The sequence below is a fragment of the Ceratotherium simum genome, chromosome 7 (genome assembly GCF_057802395.1).
Source record: "Ceratotherium simum simum isolate JZ-2026a chromosome 7, ASM5780239v1, whole genome shotgun sequence".
Lineage (NCBI taxonomy): Eukaryota > Metazoa > Chordata > Mammalia > Perissodactyla > Rhinocerotidae > Ceratotherium > Ceratotherium simum.
The window spans coordinates 41,376,987-41,395,441 of NC_141906.1; the positions used below are offsets into that span (position 1 = coordinate 41,376,987).

The 18,455-nt window shown below is 41.0% G+C and overlaps 3 protein-coding genes across 5 annotated transcripts in view; 2 read left to right on the forward strand and 1 right to left on the reverse strand.

Moving 5' to 3' along the window:
• The window catches only part of CCDC81 (coiled-coil domain containing 81), a 35,259-nt gene extending 33,936 nt beyond the window's left edge, over nucleotides 1-1,323 (forward strand). For both annotated transcript variants that reach the window (XM_004434082.3, XM_087434020.1), the window contains one exon: nucleotides 821-1,323. In XM_004434082.3, the coding sequence (XP_004434139.1) occupies nucleotides 821-962 (142 nt within the window). In that variant the 3' untranslated portion in view covers nucleotides 963-1,323. The remainder of the gene's footprint in view (nucleotides 1-820) is intronic.
• A 7,468-nt stretch (nucleotides 1,324-8,791) lies between these two features.
• On the forward strand, nucleotides 8,792-9,304 carry LOC101397344 (protein tyrosine phosphatase type IVA 1-like). 2 transcript variants are annotated; one of them, XM_087434022.1, is made up of 2 exons: nucleotides 8,792-8,905; nucleotides 8,975-9,304. In XM_087434022.1, exons 1-2 carry the CDS (start codon nucleotides 8,792-8,794, stop codon nucleotides 9,302-9,304), a joined length of 444 nt encoding a protein of 147 aa, XP_087290148.1. The 2 variants fall into 2 exon arrangements, with proteins under 2 accessions (XP_087290148.1, XP_087290147.1); XM_087434021.1 differs by having other exon boundaries at nucleotides 8,792-9,304.
• A 6,970-nt stretch (nucleotides 9,305-16,274) lies between these two features.
• ME3 (malic enzyme 3) overlaps nucleotides 16,275-18,455 on the reverse strand; it is a 181,860-nt gene continuing 179,679 nt past the window's right edge. The window contains exons 13-14 of the mRNA XM_014790396.2: nucleotides 17,879-17,977; nucleotides 16,275-16,506 (exon numbers count right to left, since the gene is read on the reverse strand). Of these exons, the coding sequence (XP_014645882.1) occupies nucleotides 16,345-16,506; nucleotides 17,879-17,977 (261 nt within the window). The 3' untranslated portion in view covers nucleotides 16,275-16,344. The remainder of the gene's footprint in view (nucleotides 16,507-17,878; nucleotides 17,978-18,455) is intronic.

Consider the following 18,455-nt stretch of genomic DNA (forward strand, 5'->3'; position numbering starts at 1 on the left):
AAGGGAAGCCAGGTGGGTTTTCCCTGCCCATTGCCAAGACTGTTCTTTTTCCTTTTAAGGCTGCGGTTGATGCTTCTTTCCACAGAATTCCACCCATGGAGAAATTTTGATAGGGTAGGGGGACACACTAGGGACTGTCCTGCATAATCAAGAAAAATTGTTGGAGAGGAAAATCAGTCACTGCTGTCCCTTGAGCTCTGCTTCCAGCCGTTTCTGCCCTCTTCCTCTTGTCTCCACTTTCTCTCCTGCCCTTAACTCTCCAGAGGCCTCTGGCCTCCTGGGACTTTTCATTGCAAGTCTACTCTTAACTGTCTGCTGGGGTGTTCACTGTTAACCAGCAGCTTAATGGCCTAATCTCCCTCTCAAATTCTGTCTCCTGGGAGCCTGACAGGTAAAGGTGCAGCCACATGGCAAAACAGTGAACACAGTGGCTTTGGAGCCACCATTGGCAGGCTGTACCACCTGTGGGCAAGTTACTTGTTCTCTGAGGGTTCGAGTGGGTTGGCTGGGGAGGAAGGCTGGGGTCACACTGTTGTGAAGGCACTGAATCAGAGCCTTTTATTTACTGAAGAACAAGGAGATGGCCGAGGTTTGGAAGCAGGAGATGCCAAGCTGAGGTGAGCTGCAGGTAGCAGCGTGGACGGGGAGAGACTGTGGGTGGGAGATCACAGGTGGGTGGTAAGCCCCCAGAGGGCAGGCATCAAGTGTTACTTTCCTTTTGTATCCCTTCCACTTGTATCCCCACCAGCTTCCAAGCCAGACCCCCAGCCAAGACTCAGGGAATGCCTGCTAATGACTGCTTTTCCTCACCTCTCCCCAGGGCCTCAGACAAGCTCTTCCTCCTGGACCAATGTGAGAAGTATCGGCGCTGCAAGCAGTGCCAGCGCAGCACCTCCAATGTGGGCGAGAGCAACCTGTGGCCCCTGAACAAGTACCTGTATGGCTCCCGCTTGTTTGTATAAAACCCAAAGTTTGGACCTGTGTTTCCTGGGGAAGGTTTTTATTTTTCAAATGTTTAGGGGAGACGGTGAAATTACATATTTGTACTTTAGAGGAAAAAAATTATTGTGTGATTTTGGTGCTTTCAGGAATAGATTGCTTTTTAGCCCCTTACTGAATGCCCGTAGAGAGTTCTCCCATCCTGTCTTCCTCCCATCCCCACAGAACCCTGCTGCCCTCGGGGCTGGGAATGGGACCCAGCCTCATTCCAGCTGCAGGGGTGTTGCTGACCCAGCCCTGCCACTCTCTCTGTGACTTTGTGTAAGAAACTTTATCTTTTCTTTATCTATAACGAATAATGTCATAATAAATATTTTCTACATGCCTGACTGTGCATAACAATTCATAATGGTAAATTTTACCATCTCTCCCCCAGTCCTAGATTTTTGCAGATGACCGTATGTGTGAACATCCTTCAGGTAGGTTAGGCTGTTTACTTCGGGTGGTCAGAGCAATGCTGCCTGAGTTTTCTTTTCTTTTCTTTTCTTTTTTTTTTTGTGAGGAAGATCAGCCCTGAGCTAACATCCGTGCTAATCCTCCTCTTTTTGCTGAGGAAGACTGGCTCTGAGCTAACATCTATTGCCAATCTTCCTCCTTTTTTTTTCCCCAAAGCCCCAGTAGATAGTTGTATGTCATAGTTGCACATCCTTCTAGTTGCTATATGTGGGATGTGGCCTCAGCATGGCCGGAGAAGCGGTGCGTCGGTGCGCGCCCGGGATCCGAACCTGGGCCGCCAGCAGTGGAGCGTGCGCACTTAACCACTAAGCCGCGGGGCCAGCCCTGCCTGAGTTTTCTAGTTGATGATACACCTGGGACTTTGTTGGGACCTCAGGGGATATCATTCCCTTGGTGACCTTCTGGTTAATCATTCCATTGTCCAGCCATTTCTACACCATGATCAGAGGTTTGTTGGGATAAGTGTGTACTGTGAGGGGAGTCTGGCTGGCCTGCCAGGTGCCACCTTCTTCTCTCACTGCTTCACTTGCATCCATCCTTAAGCTGCATGTGCTGTGGAGGAGGAATATCTTCCTGTCAAAGGACTGATTTTCAGTTAAGGTGTGGGTGTTCTCAACCAAAAACTTTCTTCATTTATCTTCACCCTTTATCTTTCCTCTCTCTGTCCTGTCCTACCACCTCAGGTAAAAAATTAACAAAGAAGATTGAAGTCTAGATTTCTGAAATACAAAGGCTAGGAAGAAAGTCCCTTCGAATATTCACTTTCTGCTGCCATATCTTTCTTAGAAAAGAGGGGAAAATATATGTGGAGAGACATCCAAAACATTGTTTTGCCCTGCTACAAATAAAAAATAAGAACATTTTGAGCCTTGAATAGTTAAGGGGGAACTATTTAGTCAAATTGATGTTGGGCAAATTTTATTGTTAATGTTATCTTTTTCTATGGAAACAAGTATGCTTGCTGGTGACTAGAATTGTCTGGAACCTCTCAGCCCAAGCTTCCTACATTGCCACTTCCTTCCATTTCCTCAGAAGACCACTCCATGCAGGTCCAATGATCACCAACCAATACTTAACACACAGCCTTTCCCCAGGACTGCCAGACTGGCCTGAAGTCATATTTGATGCACCCTTGGAGTATTTCTGTCTCTAATATATAATAAATTACTATAATAGTGTTGTATTAATATTTTTAAAAAACATAGACTGCCTTGTTAAAGAAAAAAAGACTTTAGGCAATTCTGATATCTTTAGGTGAAGAGATTTAACTTCATAGACATTTTTTACTGTAGGAACTGAACTTATAATTTATTACCGTGGTACTGACTCTGACTGTGTGCCAAGCACCAAGCTAATTTATGGTGACCTGGAGATTAAGACCTCATCAGTCCCTGCCTGCCTTTAGAGCACTTACTGTGTGATGCAGAGGTGAGATGTGACTAGAAAATCTCCATGTAACAAGGTCAATACCTAATAGCGCTGTGCACTGGTTGTTAGGGAAGAGCAAGGTGGAGCCCTTGTAGGCAGTTATCCTGGCACAGAGAAGGAAAACTTTTGGAGAAGATGAGGCCTAAGCTGAATTTTTAAGGAGAAATAGGAAATAGCTGGGCAAAGAGTGACAAGGGGTCATGGCAACAGATGTCAAGGCCCTGTGTACCTGTCGATCAATGCTAAGATGGAGATGTGGTTATGTGAGTTAGGTTATGAAACCTAATATTTTTTTACCATTCAACTATTTTAAGAATCAAAATTCATTATAGTCCTTCATTAAAACAGCTGATTTCATAAAATAAAGAATGGATGTTCTTTTTTTTTTGAGCAAATCTTCATAATTTGGTATCTTCTTCACTGATCTTAATGGCTAACCTTGTATGAGTCCAACCCTGTTATTAGGCCAGACTCAATTAGCATGGCTTTTTCTAAATCAGTTTGAATTATTGTCATTAAGTTCCGTCATTCCCAGAACTATGGCACTACCAGACCAGCTTAATGTATCAAAGGATTCCCCATTTCAGTGGTTTTTAAAATTTTGGACAGTTGTGGGCTCTTGAGAATCTGATGAAAAATATGGACCCTTTCCTAAAAATACATACACTTTCATATACAACATTTTGCATGCAATTAGAGGTTTCCTAGACCTCTGGACCTGGACCCCAGGTTAAGAGATCCTGCTCTAGATGGCTTTCCTTCAATATTATTACAAGCTTAAGCTATCAAAAGTGAGTAAAGTGAAGGACTCTGCTTTTGAAAATGCCCTTCAGTTCTAGAGAACTATGTCCATTTTTGTCTTCCTCTTTGACTCTTCATAAGAAGAGTGAGATGAGAGTTAGGATAGCTGTTCGGAAGCACATACTCCACTATTTGTCAAACATTTTTGAGTAAGACTCAGTAAAAGAAATACATTTCATATTACAACACAGAACCTGTGCCCACACATACAATTGAGACAAAAGTTTTACAGAGCTATACTTGTCCCATCCATCTACAAAGCATTCTGATAATTTCTATTTTATTTTATTTCATTAAAAAATTCTGATTAGACTGAACAAAATTGATTTAACAATCCACTAATATAAATAGATAATTATCATCGAGCCCTGCATCAGAGGGCATGCAGTAAGTGACCTGAGGCTGCTGGCATTTTTCCTTGGGCTGCATAGACGTATCTGAGAGCTCTTTTTTTGGGGTTTGGTTGAGTTTGGTTTTGCAGGATTATAGAGGGATTTGAGGTGGAGAAGGAAGGACACTTGACAATTCAAGTGTTAAAGGCTTATTATGGTTTTCTTGTAATATTCTTATGTTTTGTAACATTCTTTTATTTTTTGTAGTGTCTTCATCAAGTTTTGATATCAGGGTAAAGATGACCTCATAAAATGAGTTGGTAAATGTTCCCTTTTATTCTATTTTCTAGAAGAGATTGTGAAGAAATGGTATTCTTTCTTTCTTAAATACTTTCTAGAATTCACTAATGAAACCATCCAGGCCTGGAGTCTTCTTTATTGGCAAGTTTTAAATGATGAATTCAATTCTGGTAGGTTGTATCAAGGAATTTCAATTATTCTTGAACTTACGGGCATCCAGTTGTTATCCTTTTATGTCTGTGGGGTCTGTAGTGAAATCCCCTCTTTGACTCTCAATATCGCTAATTTTTGTCTTTTTTTCTTGGTTATTCTGGCTAGTTTTTAAAAATATATTGGTCTTTTCAAAGAACCAGCTTTTGGTTCCATTAATTTTTCTCTATTTTTTTCTTCTCAATGTAATTTCTGCTCTTTATTATTTTTTTCTTTTGCTTTCTTTGAGTTTGTGTCTGTGTCCTAATTTCCTCCTCTTATAAGGACAACAGTTATATTGGAATAGGGCCCACTCTACTGACCTCATTTTAACTTAATCACCTATGTCCAAATATAGTCGCAATCTGAGGTACTAGGGGTTAGGAGTTCAACATATGAATTTTGAGCGGTCACAGTTCAGTCCATAACAGTGGCACGAGAATCTTTTTTAGCCTCCATTCATATGAGAATGTCTTTACCTTTATTCCTGAAAGGCATTTTTGCTGGAAATAGCATTCTGAATGAACAGTTCTTTTTTTTTTTTTTTTTAAGCACTTTAAAGGTATTATTCCACTATTTCTGGTTCCATGGTTTCTGATGAAAAATTCAGCCACTTGAATCATTGTTCCCTATTTGTTATGTGTTCTTTTTATCTGGCTGTTATCAAGATTTTCTTCTTTATTTTTTGGTTTTCAGCAGTTTGATTATGATGTATCTTGGGTGCAGTCTATTTTGGGTTTATCATGTTTGGGGTTTACTGAGTTTCTTGAATCTTTACATTTATGTCTTTCACCAAATTTGGGAAGGTTTTGTCCATTATTCAAATGTTTGTTCTGCAACAGTATCTTTCTCCTCTCCTTTTGGGACTCCAATGAAATTCATATAAAATCTTTTTGATATAATCCCACATATCTCTGAGGCTTTATTATTTTCACCTTCTTTTCTGTTTTTCAGACAGGATAATTTCTATTAATCTATCTTCAAATTCACTGATTCTTTCCTCCATCATCTATGTTCTGTTATTGAACCCATCTAGTGAATTTGCATTATATTTTTTTCAGTTCTAAAACTTCCATTTGCTTCTTTTTTATAGTTTCTATTTCTCTCCTGAGAATGTCTATCTTTTCTTTCATTTCATAGTGTTTACTTTTACCTCATAGAGTATGGTTATATCTGCTTTAAGATCTTTATCTAAGAATTCCAATATTGAGGTCATCTTGGGTTGGTATATGTTGTCTTTTTCCTTGAGAATTAGTTACATTTTCTTGGCTCTTTGTATGTTGAGTAATTTTCTATTGTATCTTGGACATTTTGAACATTATTTTATGAAACTCGGGGTCCTGTTAAAATCCTCTGGAGAATGTCCATTTTTTTTTTTTTAAGCAAACAAAATCTTGAAGTTCAGAATGCATGATCTGTCTCACCTTCTGTGGGTAGTAGTTATGATGTCAGTTCAATTTCTCAAAGGCTGTTTCTTTGGATCTGTTTTTCAAGTGTGCACCTTGGGAGTAAACCTGAGACATATTCATTCATACACGGAATTAGGGGATTTCTTTCTTCAGCTTGCTTCTCTCTGGAATTTCTCATATGCTCTACAGTCCGCTGGCTATAAAGAGAGGGTTTTTCTGAGAGTTTTGGCTCCCTTCAGTCTCTCAACATTCCACATGATGGGCTGACCCTGGGGTGAAGCAATGAGACATACGACAGAAAAAAATAACAGATATTCCCACACTCTTCTGACCACAGGATTCCCTTTTCCTGGTTCCTCTGGTCAGGAAGACAGGCTCTCTCAGGGTCTCGGGTGCTTTCAATTCCACCACCACCACTATTGCTGCTATGCAGATTCATAACTGCAGCTGGTCTTGGGGCACACCTGGGAGGGGAAAAAAAGGAAAAAAAAGGGCATTCCCTTCACACTCTCCAGCTCACAGGGAACGCTTTTCCTGGTTCTCTGGCCAGAAAGAGAGGATTTCTCTCGAGTTTATGCTGTCTGCGTGGTTCTGGATATCGGATTGTCCTCAAGTCAAAGCCAGAAGAGGAATTAATTCACCAGTAAATTCATCACTATGCTAGTCATTCTTCAAGTTTTGACTTACTGACACAATCCCCCTGCTACTGTTTACTTTTCAGAGTTCTCAGGTAGTTGCTTTTTAGGTTCTGTTCAGTTATAATCAATTGGAGAGACATGCTGTAGTGGGCTTACTCCATCTTGGCCGGCACTAGAAGTGTTTCATTGTGGTTTTGAGTCTTTACTCTTCCTCCTTTCACCTTTCCCCAAATCAGGTGGCACTTCAGTCCTTTCAGTTAAATTTTGTTAGTTAGAATAGTTCTTTAACCGAGATCAAATAACAGTGGCTTAACCAAAACAGAAGTGCATTTTTCTCTCAAGAAACAGCCTACAGGTAAGCAGTCCAAGATAGAAGGGTGGCTCTACTAGCTTCTCCTGTGGTTTCCACCACTGGGTCAAGGCCACTGCTCCAGTTCTCATCATCTCCCAATTAGCAAGTAGGAAGAAAAGGGAAGGGGAGCAACTGTGTATTTTTTTTTCAGGAGTATAACCTAGAAGTGGCACCATTATTTCTGCCCACGTCCCACTGGCCAGAATTTAATCACATGGCCACACCACGCTGAAACGGAGCTTGGGAAATGAAGTCTCTAGCTTGGTGGCTACGTGTTTACGGAAATCCTCAGGGAATGCTAGTATTAAAAAAATATTTATCAGAACAATAGAAATAATACTAGTCTCTAATTCATGGGGTGGTTGTGTCAAATGAATTTATATAAAGCCATTTAGATTTAGAACAGTGTCTAACCTATAATAACTGCTAAGTTTTAAGCCCAATTACAAAGTTGCAAAACAGTAGAGGCAAAATATGGACTTACGGGAGGAAAAACCTTAATCTGAAAGAAATCAAGAAAAGATAAAAAGAGAAATATGTCAGCAAAAAATGAGAGCAACAACAGATACAAATGTAGCAATAACATCATAATGTAATATAAAATAAAAAATATAATGTAAATGGACTAAGTTATTCAGTTAAAAGACAAAGTTTGTCAGACTGGATTGAAAAAAAGCCTAGCAATATGTTGTTGTTAAGAGTCACGCTAAAACGTGACGCCGCTAGAAAAAGACACGTCAAGGTCAATGGATGGAACTCTTCTTCCACTACTTTCCCTTCCCAGCCCGTCTCAGTCCACCCCCGCGTCTCTCTTCAGCCTCTCCCGGGCTTGCTCCCCCACCATTTCCGACCCTGTGCCCCTCCTCAGGCCCTTTCCTCCCCACACTGAGGAGAGCGTGCTTGGGCGCCAACGCTTCTGCCTTCAACACCCGGTTCACATTCGCGGCCGGCGTGGTGACGTCTGCGGGAGGTGGGCCTCACGCCCTCGCTCGCTCATAGGTCCTCGGTTCGCCCGGCCGTGATTGGTGAAGAGGCGCGTACGTCACGGCGGCTATAAAAGGGAGGGCTTGTGACGCAAGAACGCCTCGGCGCGCGCGCAGTGGCTCTCTCGAGGCTGGCGCACGTGAGAGGCTGGTGCCTTGCCGCCGCCTCCCGACGACTGCTACTGCACCACCGCCTGTGTCAATGCCGCGGGACCGGCTGTATGACTGGGCCACAATGTTTAGTGAGTAAACAGACTCCTTTCTGTGGTGTTCTTGGTCACGCCTTCATGGAGTTTCTGAAGGGCCCCAGAGATTGCTGCCAGGCACAGCACGACCTTTATGAGGACAAGTGAACTGGAGGCATCCATTACTGCTACACCAAGAAGCCCCCTGGAGCGGTTATCCTGGGCACAGACGGGTAGAATTGAAATCTTCAGAGCATTTCACAAGAATTCTGACCTGATGGAGTAAATCTAGGTACATTTCCTTTCCATTGACTCAGTTATTACTGAACAAGGATTGCTCTTGTTAGGAGGTGCATTTCATTTCCTCTTACCCCTATTTCAAAATATTCAAATCATTGAGAATTTCCAGTATATTGGAGTAGACTTCAGTTTCTTTACATCATTTCTCCTCCTTTTTTTTTTCCCCCCAAAGCCCCAGTAGAGAGTTGTATGTCATAGTTGCACATCCTTCTGGCTGCTGTTATGTGGGACGCAGCCTCAGCATGGCCGGAGAAGTGGTGTGTCTGTGCACGCCTGGGATCTGAACCCTGGCTGCCAGTAGTGGAGTGCGCGCACTTAACCGCTAAGCCACGGAGCCGGCCCCCCTTTACATCATTTCTATATTAAAAAAATTTTTGTAACTGTATTGAGTGTTTTTTAACTAAATTAACAAGGCTCCGATGCACCGCCCAGCCCCTATGGAAGTCACATACAGGAACATGAGATTTCTTGTTACACACAATCCAACCAGTGCAACCTTAAACAAATTTTTAGAGGAACTTAAGAAATATGGAGTTACCACAACACTAAGAGTATGTGAAACAACTTATGACATTGCTCTTGTGGAGAAAGAAGGCATCCAGGTTCTGGACCGGCCTTTTGATGATGGTTCATCCCCGTCTAACCAGACTGTTGACAACTGGTTAAGTCTTGTAAATATTAAATTTCGTGAAGAACCTGGTTGTTGTACTGCCGTTCGCTGTGTTGCAGGTCCTGGGAGAACTCCAGTGCTTGTTGCCCTAGCATTAATTGAGGGTGGAATGAAAAGTGAAGATGCAGTACAGTTTGTAAGACAAAAGCGGCACGGAGCTTTAACAGCAAGCGATTCGTATTTGTATTTGGAGAAGTATCGTTCTGCAATGCTGCTACACTTCAAAGATTCCAGCCATAGAAACAACTGTTCCATTCAATAAAACCTGGCTGCCTGATGCTGTTGCTTTGCAAGTGGAACTTGAGACAGGACTTAATTGGTCATACATATTCGCCAGCATGTAGGCTTAATGCATGACAAGTCTAATGAAGATTCCATAGCAATATTGAAAAGCCACAAGCTTGACAGAACTGCACCCTCTATGTTTGGCTTACTCCTATTCCCACATCAGAAACAATATGTAAAAAATTGAGAGATTAGGTGGCAAAATACCCAGCACAATACCTGTATATTTTTTAGTATCATACAGAATTAAAATCCTAGGAATTATGAACAGCACTGTAAACCATATGTGGTTTATTCCTTCAGTCATTTCAAACTTTGCAAGTAAGGCCTATATGGTTATTGGTCTACAGCTTTATGTTTACCACCTCACGTGTGTACCAGTATACATCAGGTTTGTGCAACAATTGATTTGTTGGATCCTTAGCAAGACTTATGGTGATTTATTTAATGTCTTTCTATAAATCTCATTTTGTGCTGCCATGAAAACCTCCCGTTTGAAAAATCACAAATCTTTGGTTGAAAGTTCATGTAAAAAACACAATCTACAGAAGCACATGCGTGTAATGTCTTCAGACAAAAAAGTCTTACGGTTAATTTAATGTTTACACTTGGGGTGCAACTTAAGAGGGGAGGGCCTGAAGACAGAATGGGAGGAGGCTATGAAATATTCTAGTAAAATGTTGCCTTTGTTTTGTACAGGATGTATAGAATAAGTCCTTTTATTTAGTAAACTTTTTTTAAAGGTAGAGATCCTTTGTAGTTAAAACATTTCATTGTAAAATTTCTGAAAATCTAGTAATTCTTTGCCATACCTATTGGAAGTTGTTTATTAACTAATTTTTGTTTGAAGTGTGATATTTTTTTCCTTGTCTTTCCCACCAAAAAAGTAGTGGATTTCTACCAATGAATTGATCACAAATCAAATATTTTACACGCTTTTTGAATTAACTTAATATCTGGATAGTTGATACTTTGTTTTATTATTTAATCGATAAAATGGTAATATGTATTAATGTTAGTTTAACCATATATTCGTACTATCTGGGAATATGGTTCTGCAGAGGAAATAATTTGTCAATGTTCACCATTCACCAGCTAGTACAAGAGCTTAAACATCTAAATAAAAAATGAATTGCAGGAGAGAGAAAGACTTAATCTAAGCAAGACGGTATAGCTGTGTTAATATTAATAAAAGTAGAAGCAAAGGCATTACTAGAGATAATGAAAATCATTACTTAAAGTTTCACTTCACCAGGAACTTATAGTAATTCTAAACTTTATGCATCAAATAACATTGGCCCAAAATATATAAAGCAAATATGGAGAGAACTATAAGGAAAACTGATGTTTACCTTAGTGGTAGGAAATTTTACTGTCCTTCTTTCAGAAACAGATCAAGAAGACAAAAATCAGTAAGGATATAGATTTGAATAAAACAATTAACAAGCTTGATTCCATAAACATACGGGGCATGGCATCCAACAGTGAGAATCCATATTCTTTCTGAGTACATGAAATATTTTATTAAATTTGACTATGTATTTGACCAAAAAAAATTTCAGCAAATTTTAAAATATTTGAATAATACAAATAACTTCTCTGACTATAATTAAGTTAGGAACAAAAGTTAATAATATCCATACATTTGGAATTTTGAAAATCTGTGTCTAGAGACTTCCACTTCTAGATAGGATGTAGTAGGTCACGGCAGCCCAACACCCTCCCTGCAACAACCAGAAAAATATGGATAAATTACGAGTCATATGTTTGAAGACAGGTTAGAGCTGTGAAGGCAACAAGGACTAGGTGAATAGGAATTCCAGAGAGGGAGAAGCTCTCCTGAGGTGAGTGACCATTTTGTTTGCTGGTGGCATTTACTGATTCTGGACACGGACTAAGGAGCAGGCTTGGTGCATGCAGAGAGTCTCTACTGAGGGAAATAGAAACCCAGCAAGGCTTTTGATGGTCATGTGGGACTGGTGCAACAGATTGGAAAACTGAGAAGCTTGACCAGTTTCCTCCACATGTTGCTAGTTGAGTTCCTCAGGAAACAGATACTGAATCTGAGATTTGCATTTGGAGCTTTATTGTGGAGTTGTCCCAACAACACCTATGAGGGAGCAAGAGAACCAGGATATGGCAGAAGAAGTTGAATGGTGATACATACAATTTCAACAGTGGACTCAGCCAATCTTCCAGGGAGCTCTGAAGCTGGGATGGCCATTTAGAGATGTCCCTAATTGAAGCAAGGGGGTTGGCCTTTGGACTCGAATCAACCAGTCATTGGATGCAGGCTGTCCCTGGGGATAAGGGTGTACCTTGGATGAAACATCTTCCTTTAGTCAAATGCAATTCTCAGGGAGGGATGCAGCTGTGAGCCTTCAGATGATAAATACAGCTGGGAGAATGAGCGTTTCAGACGTGAAAAGGGATCTGGGTGGTGCAACCACTGCATCCACTATACTAAATGACACTTGCTGAGCTCTGGCACTATGTATGAGGCTGGGGAGTTAGCATGAAGACTTTTAAAAGACAGAGGGAAATCTCCCTTAATCTCATAGTGCTTAGGAAACAAAGTCCTGCTAGAAGAAGAAGTTCCAATCTTCACCAACACTTATGTCTGTCTTTTTTATTATAGCCATTCTGGTAAGTGTGAAGTGGTATCCCATCACGGTTTTAATTTTCATATGAATAATGATGTTAAGCATCTTTTTGAGTGCTTGTTATCCATTTGCTTATCTTTTTTAGTAATATGTTGATTCAAATATTTTGCCCATTTTTTCAATTGGGTTTTTTGTTGTCTTCTTATTGAGTTGTAAAAGTTCTTTATATATTCTGGATCCAGTACCTTTATCAGATACATAATTTGCAAATATTTTCTCCCAGTCTGTTGCTTGTCATTTTTTTTTCTTAATGGTGTATTTCAAAATACAAAAGTTTTAAAATTTGATGAAGTACAATTTATCAATTTTTTCTTTTATGAATCATGCTTTTAAATTGTATCTAAGAACTCTCCTCAATCAGTCGCAAAAATTTTTTTGCTCTATTTTCTTCTAGAAATTTTATAGTTTTAGCTCTAAGATTTAGGTCTGTAATCCATTTTGAGTTAATTTTTGTGTATGGTGTGAGGTAAATGTCTAAATTCACTTTTTTTTCCATGTGGATATCCACTTGTCCCAGCATCATTTATTCAAAGACTATCCTTTCCCCCATTGAATTATCTTGGTGGATTTGTTAAAAAATCAATTTGTCGTAAATGTAAGGACTTATTTGTGAATTCTCGATTCTGTTCATTGATCTACATAAGCACACAGTCTTGATCATTGTAACTTTATAGTGAGTCTTGAAATTGGATGGTGTACTCTGTTCTTCTTTTTCAAAAATTTTGGCTATTCTAGGTCCTTTGCATTTCCATATAAATTTTAGGATTGGCCTGTCAATTTCTCCAAAAAAAGCCTGCAAGAATTTTGATATAGTGTTGGTATAGTGTTGAATTTATAGATAATTTGGAGAGAATTGCAGCCTTGACAATATTAAGTCTTCAAAACTGTGAACATGGAACCTCTCCATTTATTTAGATCTTCTTTAATTTCTATCAGCAATGTTTTGTAGTTTTAAGTGTATAAGACTTGCACTTAAATTTCTAAGTGTTTTTTCTTTTTGAATGTAATTGTTTTCTTAATTTTATTTCTAGATTGTTTGCTGCTAGTATATAGAAATACAGTTGATTTTTGGATATTGTTCTTGCATCCTATGACCTTTCTAAATTCAGTTGGGAGCGAGGGAGGGAGGGAGAGAGAGAGAGGGAGAAAGAGAGAGAGAGGAATGCTATTCTATTCCTTGGCATTTTCTACATACAGGATTCTGTCATCTGTGAATAAAAGAAGTTTTACTCTTCCTTTCCAACCTGAATGCCTTTAATTTCTTTTTCTTTCTTTAACTGGCTAGACCCTCCGTGTTGACCAGATGTGGTGAAAACAACATCCTTGCCTTATTCCAGATTTTAGGGAGAAAGTATTCATTCTTTCCCCATTAAGTATGATGTTAGCTGTTGGTTCATCAGGTTGAGGATGTTCTCTTCTAGTCTTACTTTGTTCAAAGTTTTAATCACATGGGGCTGGCCCTGTGGCGTAGCAGTTAATTGCCTGCGCTCCCCTGCTGGCGGCCTGGGTTCGGATCCCGGGTGTGCACCGATGCACCACTTGTCAGGCCATGCTGTGGCAACGTCCCATATAAAGTGGAGGAAGATGGGCACAGATGTTAGCCCAGGGCCAGTCTTCCTCAGCAAAAAGAGGAGGATTGGCATCAGATGTTAGCTCAGGGCTGATCTTCCTCACAAAAATAAATAAAGAAATAAAATACAAATAAAAAAAAAAAGTTTTATCATATATAGGTGTTGGATTTTTTTCAAATGCTTTTTCCACATCCATTGACATGATCTTGTGGTTTTTGTCCTTCATTCTATTAATATCATGTAATACACTGATTTTTAAATGTTAAAATAACTTTGCATTCCTGGGATAAATCCCACTTATTCATTTAGTGTGATTCTTTTATGTTGATGGATTTGGTTTGCTAATATTTTGCTTAGGATTTTGCATCTATATTCATGAAGGATATTGGTCTGTAGTTTTCTTTTCTTGTGTTGTCTTTATCTGATTTTGATATCAGGGTAATACCAGTATCATAGAATGATTTGGGAAGTGTGTCCTCCTCTGTGTTCTGAAAGAGTTTGTGAAGGATTGGTATTATTTCTACTTTAAATATTTGATAAAATTTGCCAGTGACGGCATCTGGCCCTGGGCTTTTCTTGGTAGGAAGATTTTTTAATTACTAGTTGAATTTCTTTACTTGTCTATTGATTTCTGCTCTAATCTTTGCTTGCCTTAGATTTTATTTGCTATCCTTTTTCTGGTTTCTTAAGAAGCTCATGTTATTGCTTTTAGACCTTTCTTTCTTTTTTCCTGATACAGGTATTTAAAGCTATAAAATTTCCCTTTAAGCACTGCTTTGGCTACAACTCATTAATATTGATTTTTTTTCATTCAAGTCAACATATATAATTTATCTTGTGATTTCTTCTTTGAACCATGGGTTATTTAGAAATGTATTGTTTAATTTCCAAATAGTTGGATATTTCCCATATTTTTTCCTGTTCTTGATTTCTAATGTAATTATTAACCATCCAGGAAGACTTCATGAAGCCAATTGCATTTGAACTCCAAGGATGAATGATGTCTCCAGGCAGAAAGCTGGGGTGAACTCAAATGTAATTGAGAAAAGGCAGGGAAGTGGACAGAAGGACTTTCCAGGTGGAGACCAAACATGTAGAAGGGCACAGGCCTGAAAGTCATAGGTTTAGTGCCAGCAAGATGTTCACCGTGGTTGGAACAAAGGAAATGTAATTTGTTTCTTCTTTATTTTGTCTTGGTCAGTTTAGCTAAAGTTTGTTAATTTAGTTGATCTTTTCAAAGAACTTGGTTTTGTTTCATGGATTTTTCTCTACTATTTTTCTTTTCTATTACATTGAGTATAAGGGAAGTGTAGTTGGGTACAGAGGAAGCTGTGGGATAGGATGTAGAAAAGATAGTGTAAAAGGTTCCCTGGTGTTCAGATTCCAGCTTCACTCATCACACTCTCTTCCGAAGAGTTTCTCATTCTTTGAGCCCAGGAATTATAGGGATGCTTTCTCGGGATATTATTCAAAGGAAGCAGATGTTGGAAGAATAAGACCTGGGTAAGGGGTGACTGGTGTCTCTGCTAATTACTCTTCTAGGAGCCCAAGAGTCCACCTACCCTGTTTCTGAGAGGTGGCCATATAGGACCTCTTCAATGTGGGCAGTGGGGGTCCTGAGGCTGAGCTGGCAGCAGGGGTGGGCAGCAGTAGGTCCCTAAGCATGGTGTATTGTTTCCTGTTATACAATGAAATTAGAGGTTGGAAGCTGCCATCCCAATAGGTCTTAGCAATTTAGCAGGGTCTTGGATTGCAGCGGCTGCAGGCTTGTCCCCCAACCCCGTCCCATGGTGTGGGCTCTGCTGGACATGAGGGAGGTGAAGGCTACAGCTGAATTTGGTCTAAGAAACACCTAGGACAGACTGTTACCATTCTAGAAGGAAACTGATCTGGTTTGCTGAATTACTTCAGAGAGTGAAGGGTGGAAGAGACAGAGTGTTCCAGAGCCAGGAAAATGAAATCAAGTCTTCCCTAGAACTGCCCATGGTGCTCTTCTCCTCACTGCCTCTCTTCCTCCTCACTTCTTGGCTTGCTGACCCTCTCCACCCACATTTCTCTGGTTTTCCTTTTAGTAATAACCAAAAAGGAATGCCTAATACTCAACAAGCCACAGGGCGGTGACCATTTCTGACTAGTTAGTGGGCTGCCTCCAAGCACTCAACCCCCGCACGCATCTGAGTCTTGAAGGGTGTGTATTCCTCCAATGGGGATAGAACTCCCTGATGGGTGGGCCCTGCTTTCTGGCCAGTGACTGCTCTCATATTTCTCATTTTTCCATGACCCCTACCCATCCTTCACTCTTGGGGCTGAGTGCAAACACTGTTCCCCCTGAAGCTTTCTCTTATGTTTTGATAGGAAGTATCCTCTCCCTTCTCTGAGCACCCTTGACCTTTATCTGCACTTCTTTCATGAACTTTTACCACTTTCTCCCTTGTGGTAAAATGAATTGTGTCTGTCTATATCTCATCTCCTCCACTAGACCCTGAGCTCTGTAAAGGCAGAGTTCTAGGCAAGATTCTAGATCCCTCACAAGGTCTAGCCAATCGTTGGCAATTAATAGATGAAGAAATCTTGGGAAGGAAGTCAGAGGAGGCTTATAGAAAAGTGAACTCTCAGGGCCTTCAGTGACAAGGCTCTCATTCACTGTATGCCTGGGCATCCCCACTCACACCACAAAGTTCAAAGGAAAAACACAGTGACAAGGATGGCCATTTTGGAACCCATTTATATTGTCAGTATTCCTCTGGGCTTCATCCAGCCCCACACCAGCCTCTGAGACTGCATCAGACCGTCTGAATATTCATGGCTTCCTTGGGCCAAGTGTAGCTGTCCAGCGTAAAGGAGTCATAGTCTGGAGTGTAGACCAGGGATCTTACAAAAGCCTCCTTATCCTTGGGCTCTGGGTAGTAGGAGGCCAGGTTGTGTTTGTACGCGAAGTCAAGGACCTAGGGAAAAACATGTTTGGCTGAGGAACTGGATCTAAGGAGGAACCTGCTAAAGGCCCTTGCTTGGGCTCCTATGGAAGGGGAATATACCCCAAAGAACCAGATGTGTTTCTTTCATGAGTTGTGGCCCATGAAGCCACTGGATAGGAAGGATTTTGAGGTTTCTGCCTAGATAGGAAGCTGTGACACAGTGGAATAAACACTGGGCTAGGGTCAGGAGGCCTCAGACTAAAGTCTACCTCTGCTTCCAACTGCCTCTGAGTCCTCAGCAGTGACATTATCCTTGCTGAGCCTCAGTTTCCTCATCTGTAAAGTGGGGGTAATGAGACCTCTCTCTGGAGTGGTGTGAGGATAAAATTAGGTAACAGGCAAAAGTGTTCAGTATCTGATATTTTTTCCCCCCTAAATGTGGGCTGAATTGGAAGAACAGCCTGGACATTGTTCTTTGGGTATTAGATTTGGCTTCAGAAGAGTACGAATCTAAATATCCCAAAAAGGAAGAAACTGGACAGGGTGGAGCTGGACTGTTGGTCTTGAGGGCTGATTCTGGATCCTGCTTTGGACACCTCATGGGGAGTGTGCGCTGTTGTGCAATGCATTTTCTAAAGTTATCTTAAAATCTTATTATAGAAAATGTAAAATATATATATACTAATGGAAATAATAGTATAATAAACCTTCATGTATTCATCATCCAGATTCAACAATTATCAATGTTGGGCCAGTCTTTATTGCACCGTGTTCGGATTCTTTGAAAACCCATCAGATCTGTGTTGTCTCTAGGGTGACATTTTTACTTGGAATATTCCACGAACCTGATCACCCCATGGCCCAGCCATTCTGAGAGAAAAGGGAGGAATGAACATCTATTCTGGCCAGAAAGGCACTGAGTGTGGTGCTTTCTCACTGGGAGAGAGGAATTACTGGCTCCCTTGGAAAAGGAGGAAACCGAAGCTCAGGATGTGAAGTGATTGGCCAAAGGTGACTCTGCTGCTGATTGGGACCTCACAGCCTGAGCTCTTTCCATGATGCCATGCAAGCTGACCTTTCTCTATAAATGGGCACTTATGATTCACTTTTTAAAAATTCCACCCACATTCTGGTCCACAAAACTATGGACTTTGGTGCCCTTTCTGCCTGGTGTTTTAGGGGAAATCCAGGAACTTTCCCAGAACTGGCCTGAGTAGGCATTGGGGGTGGGGTTCAAGCTGCAGGCAGGAGTTTGTCACCCAACCTCTGGGTTGCATGCAGTGCAGGCCAAGGAGCTCAGGATGTCTCCATGGCTGCCATTCCCTTAGCCCTCCTAAAGTCACAAAGAGAGAAAGTTGATAAGCCTCACTACCCATACTGTAGTGGGTAGGATGCCCCTTACTTTGATGGCGATTCTCAAAGACACATCTCGGATGGTGCTGAGTGGTGGGTACAGTCTCCCCTGGGTCAGATGCTGCTCAGAGACCTCCTGGGCAATTTGCTGGGGAGAGAGAGAGAGAACTGAGAGGAATAAGCTGAGTTTCTGCCTTCCCAGAACAAGCCCAACCCATTACCCCAGAGTCTCACCTCATTCCTCATAGGTGGCCAGTCACTGTGGTTCCCACTGTTGTCTCTGCCACTATGTGGCCCCTGGGGAGCTTAATGCTTGGGCTTAAGCAAGGACACACCCTTTCTGTACTGTAAGACTGACTGGCTGAGGCTTAAAACAACATGAGGCTCTCTGAATTCTAAACGAAAATCACTAAGACCATCTTGAATAAACTCATGGCTTGCAAAGCAGACTCTGGGATCTCACTTGGCTGGTTTAGCCTGTTGCCTAGGGATCCCTGAGTCCCTCACTTCCTGAGTTCCAGGCTCTCCCACATGCTTAATAACATCCTGGGTGCCATCTTATCTTTCTGTATTCAGGGTTACTAAGGCCTTATGCCTTATCTGAATAAATGCCCTAGGCACATCAT